The sequence below is a fragment of the Balaenoptera musculus genome, chromosome 10 (assembly GCF_009873245.2).
Source record: "Balaenoptera musculus isolate JJ_BM4_2016_0621 chromosome 10, mBalMus1.pri.v3, whole genome shotgun sequence".
NCBI classification, from domain to species: domain Eukaryota; kingdom Metazoa; phylum Chordata; class Mammalia; order Artiodactyla; family Balaenopteridae; genus Balaenoptera; species Balaenoptera musculus.
The window spans coordinates 78,628,600-78,638,448 of record NC_045794.1 but is presented as its reverse complement, the minus strand read 5'-3'; the positions used below and the strand labels follow the sequence as shown (position 1 = coordinate 78,638,448).

General features: G+C 40.0%; 1 protein-coding gene across 1 annotated transcript; it reads left to right on the top strand.

Moving 5' to 3' along the window:
* Nucleotides 1-8,354: 8,354 nt before the first annotated feature.
* LOC118902299 (U4/U6.U5 small nuclear ribonucleoprotein 27 kDa protein-like) lies at nt 8,355-9,000 on the top strand. Its single transcript, XM_036866476.1, is given in 2 exon segments — nt 8,355-8,428; nt 8,431-9,000. Coding segments are annotated over 2 exon segments (468 nt in total). The 5' UTR covers nt 8,355-8,368; the 3' UTR covers nt 8,839-9,000.
* Nucleotides 9,001-9,849: the final 849 nt, after the last annotated feature.

Sequence of the window (9,849 nt, the reverse complement as noted above, 5' to 3'; positions counted from 1 at the left end):
TTAAGCTAAGTAAGGTCACTGACTTTTTTTTTTTTTTTTTTTTTTGCTTGCAAACAAAAGAGCTTTAACTAATGTCCAAATTGGTTCCAAAGAATGGGTTGTAGGCAAAAGACCTTCAGGGAAATAAGGAATCTTTGGAACCGGTTATGTTGGGTAGGATGAAAAGGCAGTGCCACCTCCCTCTGTATTCTGGATGGAAAGCTAGCAGTTGCAGTAATCAGCTTATCAGGCTCTTGTCCTTAATTGCCAGGATCCACGAGGCCCCTGAGGATAAGGCCCTTGGATACTGGTTACCAGCCACCGTAGAACACTTTAGCAGTGATGGAAAAGGAATGCAAGGATTTTGGAGTCAGATGGTTGCTTTCAAGGGTGCTGGATAACTTAAGGGAGAGAATGAACCTTAATCCCCAAATCTCTACTCAAAGCATTGTGAAACCCAGGGCAGTGTATGACCTGGCTAACTCCTCAGGTTTCTTATGTGAAAATTAAGGGATAGAGTGGGGGAGCTAACTGTTGGTACAGGGATATCTGGAAGGAATTAGAATGTCTTTTGGCTGCACATTAGTCACCTGGGGCGTTTTTAAAGCTCTAGTGGCCCAAGCTATTAAACCAGCATCTCTGAGGGTGGGATCCAGGCATCAATATTTGTTAAAGCCTCCCCTTCTACCCTCCCCACCCCTCAATAATTCCATTGCAGCCAAGGTTCTGAAACCACTGAGGTAAAGAAAAAAACACACCAAACTAGTTCTGAAGAAAAAGAGTTCTGAAACTTTCTCAGTCATAAGAAATTAAAGTTTTCCCACAGCCTCACTGCTGAGTATCCCTTACTTAGGGTTGAATTCAGGTTGAGTTTGGTGCCCTCAGGAGATACTATGTTCAATGTGTTATTTTGGGCAGCTGTCTGCAATTTGCTGATTGACCAGTGTAGCATAGCACCACACACTAAAAGCTGGCCTGTGCTAGAGTGAGATTTTGTATGCTCTGTCTACCACTTCACTGACTTTTCTGTCAGGGCCTAAAACATTGCTTTCTAATGCTATTAGGAATAGATTGGCAAGGGAAACTTGTGAGCAGTTAGAAGTTCTGTCCTGGCTGGAGTTCTTTCTGGGTCAGGTATGCTGGAGGTTCACCTATTAGAAAAAAAAAATGGGTGTGGTTTTCATGGGGAGGGAGAAGGTGGACAGAGGTGGTAATTAGGGAATGGTCTGATCTGCAACAATCTCTGACTATGGTAAAGTTATCGTAGGGCCTCTAGGAATGAAAGCAACAGGCAGCTACCTTAGTTCTTAATCCAATTTTTTTTTTAAAGCCAACTTTGCAGGTCTAGGTTATAGTCACTTGAATCAAGCTAGATCACAGCTTCTCTCTTAATTCTCACACCTGAGTTAATTCTCAGGGCTAGAACCCTTGACTTAAGGGCTGTGTGATATTAATAGATATGTGTACTTAGAAAAAAGAAATATCCAAAGTTTCAGTGGATACTTGTTCCAAATTAGCACCAACTTTGGGGGGACTGAGAAAACCATGGCCTACTGATCAAAATACAGGCTATGGGCAGCAGATTGGACCCCATTTCACTATAAGCCCATGGGAACAACTGAACTCCTTCCCTTTTCCCCACCCCTTGTTTTATTTCTTCAGTTCCTAAGTGTAGATGGTTGGACACCCTTTGCAGAATCTCAACATTGGCTCCCTGCCCTGAGGAGTAAGTGTTCTTCTGGTAGGAGGCCAAGGGGAAGCCACTGGAGAATTCCTTCCTTACCAAAATAATAAGTGAAAAAGCAGTGTATCTTTGGGGTAATTACAGAGTTAAATACAACCATCAAAGGGTAGAAAGACACAAATGTGGTCATTCCTGTCATCCCCAAATATACAGTGTACTTCCATTTGACCAGTGAGAAAGATTGATAGGTCTTGGAGGATGACAGCAGCCTTTAAGATAAAACTTAATCTTGAGGTGATCTGAATTGTAGATGCTATTCAATGTTCTCTCTCTCAGAGCAACTTGATACAGCATCTGGCATTTGATGTGTTAACTATTGGTCTAACCACTGCATTTCTACCCATTTTGGTTTGTAGAGTCCATCAGCTGTTGTTTGCTTTTACCTGGCAGGGACAGAAATAGCTTGACAAATCTGTCCAATGGATGTCAATTCTAGCCATTTGCTACACGAGGACATTTAATGCCTCACCAAACCATAGGATGTCTCATTAGTCCACTATGTTGATGCAGAGCAGGAAATATCAGATACCCAAATGCCTTGGTAAGACACAAATATGCCAAGGATAGAATCTGAATCTCATAGAAATATAGGGACTTGACTCCTTAGTGAATTTCTCAGGGATTCAATGGTCTAGCACATGTTGAGATAGCCCCTTCAGTGTTAAGGACAAATTGCTATACCTTGCCTGTTGTACAATTAAGAAAGGCATGGTACCCGTGGTGCCCTGGATTTTAGAGACAGCATATAGCATACAGGTGTTCTGCACTTATTTTTTTACCAGGTGACCTAAAAAGTTGGCAGTGCAAAACCAGTCTCTTTAGGTGGCCCAGGCTGTAGTCCAAGAAGCTCTGCTGCTCAGCCCTCTCAAAGTATCTGAAAGATTGGAATACTAAAGTCAGAAACAAGTCTCTCCAGGAGAATCACAATGGAAGCCCACAGGATTTTGGAACACGGCCATACCCCCTTCAGGAAGATTACTATTTTCCTTTTGCGAAACAGCTCCCATTTGCTACTGGTATGTTGGAGACCCTGAGACATCAGGTGCTATCTAATCCACCTACTCATAAAGTTGCCATTTCCAGTAGCACTCCATTAGATGGGACCAGAGCAGGTCATGAAGGCGCTTTGACTTTGTGTAAGCAGATTTCTCCCCACTCTGTGCCTTTAACTACCCTATTCCCACTCTTTGCCCCTACCAGTCTGTCCCTTTGCCCTTGTGGAGAGTTGTTGGCCAATTAATTGAGAATGGAAAAAGTTAAGCCTGGCTTATAGATGTTGTTGAACAATATGAACTACCAGCTGGAAGTGTACTATTGTATACCACAGCCCCTATATTCACGGTTATCTTGAAGGACAGCACAGAGCAAATCTCATCAGGCAGGATTTCAAGCAATGCCTTTTATCGTGTACTTCGACTTGAAGAAAACATGACCTGAGTCAGGCTCTAAAACAATCACTGGCTATATGGTCAGAGGCTTTAAAAAAGCAACACTGAAAATTGGTGTGAAAGTTTTGGGAAGGGCTTTGCCAATGAACCTTGAGGATGGAACCTAGAATTTAAGAAGATTTAGAATAAAGCATCCAAGTACTTCCAGGGATCACCTCCTTAGCACAAATCCTTGTCTTAGTGTCAGCCTCTGGGGGAACCCCACGTAAAACACGTGTAAGTCCAGCAGCCTTGGTGACAAGTTCATTTCATTGGACTTCTTCCATTTTGGAGGGAGCTATGATCTGTTTCCATGGCAATAGGCAGTTATTCTCAGTGTGGATCCTATCATACCTTGGCCAACACTAACATTCATGGGCTTAGAATGCCTTCTGCTTTGTCATACACAGAAGAGTCCCCCTGGTCAAGAAACGCAGAAAACTTCACAGAAAAGAAGCAATGAACCAATGTCTGTGGGAGCCCCTGCTTGTGTTCCTGACATGCCCCTATTTCTCAGACATCATCTTTCTTGTTTTCTCCCTCTATCACACACCACATGTCAGTCACACCAGCCTTCTTTCTTTTCTTTAAAGAACCAGATTCATTCTCGTGTTGGAGTCTTTGCACTTACTGTTCCTTCAGCCTGGAATAGTAACACCTTTGTGTTACTTCCTCTTTTGTATCACTGATGTCTCACTTTACCAGTATCACCTCCACAGCAAGATGTTCTGTGTCCATCTAATCTAAAGTAGCTCCCTTGAAACTTCCTATTATTTAAAAATTCTATTTATATAAATTTGCTTATTTTATTTTCTTCATAGTATTTATCATTCATTTTTGAGAAAAGACATGAACAAAATTATTCCAGGAAATAATCTGTGTATTCGGCATTTACTGAACACCTACTATCACCTGAAGTAAAACAATATTGATCAGATTTAATATTTTTGCTAGAGGTGAGATGACTGAAATTAAACAGCAGCAGCCCTGAATAGCAAATTCTAAAATTTTAGGAAGTAAAAGCACTTGGGAATAACATTAAAACATGGGAATAATTATAAATAGAGAACTGAAAATGCTTCATTGAGCGATTTTTATAGGAGAAAGAAAAAAGTACAGTAATTGCCATGATGTCGTGCTGTGTTTCCAAAAAGACTGGTGATTATATCAAGGGTTTGTAATCACTTGTGTGATCACTTTGCAAAGACCTCTAGGCCTGCATCCCTGTTTTAAATCATGCTTCCACAGAAAAAACCTTTTTATAACATTCTTCTCAGATATGAGTTAATTTAGCCACTGGTACCAAGGTCCACAAGTATGAAATGCAGTTGCATCATTAGGGCACCGTAATCAAGCCACATTTGTTAGCACTGGCTCCAGGAAAGTAATGTCTGTCTAAGACTTAGGGAAATAATGGAATTACAGAAGTGGACATATAGTGGTAGATTGTCTAACAAATTCTTTGAGACAGTACTGGCCTTAGAAAAGTTGTTTCCCAGGTTGATGTCTGGTGTTGATCTAGCCCTCCTGTCCCAGGGCAAAGGGGACACACAACCGCTACTATGTTGTGCATTTCACCTACGTGAATACAGTATGAATGGTGTCCCCTGGAGTTGTGCCACACGTTAGTTCTGGTTTACCCACCAGGATATATGGGGGAGTTAATCCAGTTCCTGGAAAGCATACGTCTGGGCATCTGTTTGTGCTTGCCCAGCGTCCCTTTTCCTTTCTTCTGTTATAGAATCCTGACTTATCTTGAGGACCATCCTTCCCCTGCTTTCAGTCCATATGGGTCAGTGGATATGTACCCACTCTCTAATAATTCTCAGAGTATTGTATCCCACTGGCTTCTGTGACAGGTTCAGGAATGAATAAGTGCCTGAAGACAGACCAGTGAAACTCAACTACAGGACTTTAGTTGGCAACACTGGGAAATAGAATTCCTCATTCTATAAGACTTGAAGCTTGGAGGATAGATGCCAGATGCCGCTGGGGAGCCCTGCACCAAGGAAGGGAGCCTGAAAGTGAAGTCAATGAAAAGGAAAGTGGAGCCAAGAGAAGGCACAAGACAGATTTATTACAGTGTTTAACACCTGGCTCCAGACGTGCCTGAAGCTGGAATTCACTTGGACTTTTCAGTTACATGAACCACTAAATTTCCCTGGTTTTTTGGGGGGAGTTTTGTTTTTGGTTTTGGTTTTTTCCTGAGTCTAGATTGATTTAGGCTTCTTTCACTTGCAACTGAATGTCCTCATGGATATAACATCCTTATGACTTTATTACTTCTCCTCTGTAGTAATGAAATTTGTTATTGGTATGCATCATCTTTCTTATTAGATGTAGCCCTGATTAGGAATTTTTGATTCATAAATATGGGTATTTTATAGGCCAGTAGTGTTTGTTAGGATTTAGTACTATAAACTAATAAAAAACTTTATTTTAAAACTTAAAGTTTGTGTTGAAGTGGATGCCCACATTCCATGAAGTGTCTGCATGTGCATTTGAGGATATAGCCAGGTCTTTAAAATTCATGTATGTTATGGTTCTACTGGATGATTCTGGTTAGAAAGGTCTACAGATCTGACTTCATGTAGCCTGGACTTGGAACTTTAAACCACAATAAAATTGCTAAAAAGTGGACAGTCATTGTTATATCAATAAATAAGGCTAACATCAACCCCAAGATTTTAAGGGATTTATGATACTCCTTTCAAAGCGATAGAAAGAGGATGAAAAAAATATGTGACAGAAAAATCTGTGTCCTAATTTGAAATTTACATATTAAGTTATCATGAAAAAATATTTCATTTATGAAAAGCAATTTTTTGCAAATAGGATCCATAAATTTTTAATGTTAAGAGTTTTATCTAAATCACTAGAGACATTAACTCTAACTTGAGCTAGGTGGAAAAAACAAAAACTTACTCATGGAAGAAGCAGTTGACCATACAAAAACCATCCACACAAAATATGTACCTCTCACAAATATCATCAAATCTAATAGAGCCAAATCCGATTGCTAAGAGAGGATGCCCACAGGAGACAGTTTTGCTCAACAGAATCTGGGAGGCACCTATAGTTTGAAAAAGCACAAACAACAATAAAACATAATTTCGTGCTGGAAAAATGAATAAAACAATTCACCCTATTATTTTCATAATATAAACTACAAGAAACAAAACTCAGTAAAATTCTGTTAGGACATGTGAGTTCAAAAAGGATTGAGAATTGGGATCGACTACTAACAGGCCTGGGATTTTTTCGGGAAGGGAGGGGGAATGATGGAATGAGATAGTGTTCTAGAATGAGATAGTGATGGTGTTTGCACAACATTGTAAATGTACTGAAAACTACTGAATTATACACTTTAAAATGGTTTATAAGGTGAATTTTATGCTATTTGACTGTTACCTCAATTTTTTAAAAACTCAATTCTAATGGGTTATTGACAGTAATCCTGTGTCCTCAGCATAAAAGAAAGTGACATTCACCCCACTACAGATTCTCTTAAAAACTACCTTGTCCCTGGGCAAGCACCATATGATTATTCCACCTTTTTGCAATTGGGCTTAATATAGATCAAGCTGAGTCTCTTTCTACAAATTCCATTACCTGAAGGTAAGTGCAGTGTGGCTTGAGGGTGGATGAGATTTGGAGTAAAGGTCTGGTGGGCAGTTGGGGGGTGGAAAGGAAGAGGGGGGAGGAAAAGGAGGATAGGGATGCCAAGTTTTTGAGCATTATGAGACCACACAAAAGTTGGTTAGCAAATAGAAGAGGCTGGAAGGCTGATCTGACCAGGATGTCCTGAGATTGGATTTTGATACCTCTGGCTTGGGTAGAATCTCAGAAAAATCTACTGGGGCTTTGTCCTAAAATATAGAGATACTTTGACAAACACCTCTTTTTTTTCCTTTAATTTTACTGAATCATAGTTGATTTACAATGTTGTGTTAATTTCTACTGTATGGCAAAGTGACTCAGTTATACATAGATATATTCTTTTTCATATTCTTTTCTACTATGGTTTATCACAAGATCTTGAATATAGCTTCCTGTGCTATTCCATAGGACCTTGTTGTTTATTTATCCTATATATACTAGTTTGCATCTATTAATCCCCAACTCCCAATCCTTCCCTCCCCCACCCTCCCCGTTGGCGACCACAAGTCTGTTCTCTATTGACAAACATCTCTTTGTTTTGGATTGTGGACGTCTCTGTAGCCTCAGATGACTTCCCTTGCTGAGGCAGGGCTTTACCAGCAAGTCCCAAACAAGGCTGCTGCATTTGGAGGTAGCTTCACCTCCAGGCTGACCTGAATTTTTCAGTTTGAGAATTGCGATGGACATTAATATTTGTCATATAGCTGTGCTCGCCCAAGCTCCCTTACAGTCCCCACACCCTAAATTAAAACCCCCCTTAACTAGTTTCCCATGGGTGAAGAAGAGCTAAGATCTTATTCTCACATTTTCTTTCATGGTCTTTTGGGGCACAGTCGTTCCCTGACTTTTGACTGAGTAACGGCTTCCTTGCCTTCTTTTCTTGTTGATCAGTGTTTTCTCGTATCAAGTTTGATGTTGAGATTTCTCTTAGGGTCCTAGAATTAGCAACTGTCTCATTTTGCACACCGCAAATGTGTCTACTCTGGTTTTTGGAGAACATTCTGAAATCTTAGAAATTAACTCTTTTGCCCAACTATAAGACACAATTATACAATTTATGATTCAAAAATTGTTTCAGACACTCAATTGTTAGACTCCTATTTTATTAACAAGTATCCCACACAGTTTTGTTCTTCTTCCAGCACTGCTGAATCAGGGAAGCAGCCTGGTACATTGGAGAGATAATTGACTCTAGTGTTGACCTTTAGCCAACTAACTTTAACTTTGGGCAACTAACAGCTTCTAGGACCTCAGTTTCCTCATCTGTAACAGGGATAATCAAACCCGCCTAACAGAGTTGTCAGCTAAAGCAACTGACACATGGTAGCCATTAGTATTATTATCATCCTACCTTAATTATCTTGGTAGAACCATAGGCAAAAGATCCAAAACCTAACAAAAATTTTTACAAAGTAATAATTTAGTTTACTGATTTACAGCTCTCGAAAGCATGATCAATTTTAGGCCTTTTTACTATTACTCATTTTAAATAAATAGAATTATAAATATTAACTAGACAGTCATTTCCGGGGCGGCGTGAGGTTGGGGAGGACTCCGAATGGGTCGCAGCCGCAGCCGGTCCCCGCGGAGGGAGCGTAGGCGGTCCCGGTCCACCTCCCGAGAGAGAGAGAACGCAGGCGCCGAGAAAGGTCCCGGTCCCAAGAGCGAAATCGGAGAAGAAGCCGCTCTCGATCCCCGCACAGAAGACGTTCCAGGTCCCCAAGACGACATAGATCCACATCTCCTTCCCCTTCTCGACTAAAAGAAAGAAGAGATGAGGAGAAGAAAGAAACAAAAGAAACAAAGAGCAAAGAACGTCAGATAACTGAGGAAGACTTGGAGGGCAAAACAGAGGAAGAAATAGAAATGATGAAGTTAATGGGATTTGCCTCCTTTGACTCCACAAAAGGGAAAAAGGTGGATGGCTCTGTAAATGCCTATGCCATAAATGTGTCTCAGAAGAGGAAGTATAGGCAGTACATGAATCGAAAAGGTGGATTCAACAGACCTTTGGATTTTATTGCATGAGAATTGAAATATTGAAGAATGATTTTTTTCCCCTCATCTTGATCAGAACAGTGGATTTTGTATTTTGTATTTAATATGCATCAAAAACAGGATCACAGTCCCTCCTCCTTGTAAAGTAAGAAAGTTTTATTTATGATGTGTGTAGTTCACTTACCCTGCCTCAAAAAAAGGTTAAATATTACATTTTCTCCTTTAGGAATTTTCATTTGGGGCAATCATCAACCCCATTTTTTTGTCCTTATTCCTATGGAAACTGTGTATGTCTTCTTCTTGGATGTTCTTTATGACTTTTTAAAACACATAAGAGTAATTTGGAAGTAAGTTTCTCAAATAAAGCAATACTTCTAAAATAAATAATAAATAAATAAATAAATATTAACTAGTTCAACTAATACTAAACGTCAATACTGATCACTGTACAAGAATGAGAGATACTTTTTTAAGTTTTTTTATGTAACATTCCTTTAAATTTTAATAAAAACTCAATTTTGAATTTTTTTTCATTTTTTTTTTAAGGAATTCCTTTATTTTTATTATTTATTTATTTATTTATTTATAGCTGTGTTGGGTCTTCATTTCTGTGCAAGGGCTTTCTCTAGTTGCGGCAAGCGGGGGCCACTCTTCATCGCGGTGCGCGGGCCTCTCACTATCACGGCCTCTCTTGTTGCGGAGCACAGGCTCCAGACGTGCAGGCTCAGTAGTTGTGGCTCACGGGCCCAGTTGCTCCGCGGCATGTGGGATCTTCCCAGACCAGGGCTCGAACCCGCGTCCCCCGCATTGGCAGGCTGACTCTCAACCACTGCGCCACCAGGGAAGCCCTTGAATTATTTTACTGATTAAAAAATCCCTAATAAATGTAACTATTCTCTTTGGAAACAAAGTTCAAAATGTAGCTATTATATTAGATTTTATCTTTATCATACCTTCCTTTTATTTATGGGAAAAGTGGGATTTGATATTTTCAGAGATGTACAGTTGAAGTCCCACTTCCTGTGGTGGCTAATTATAAAT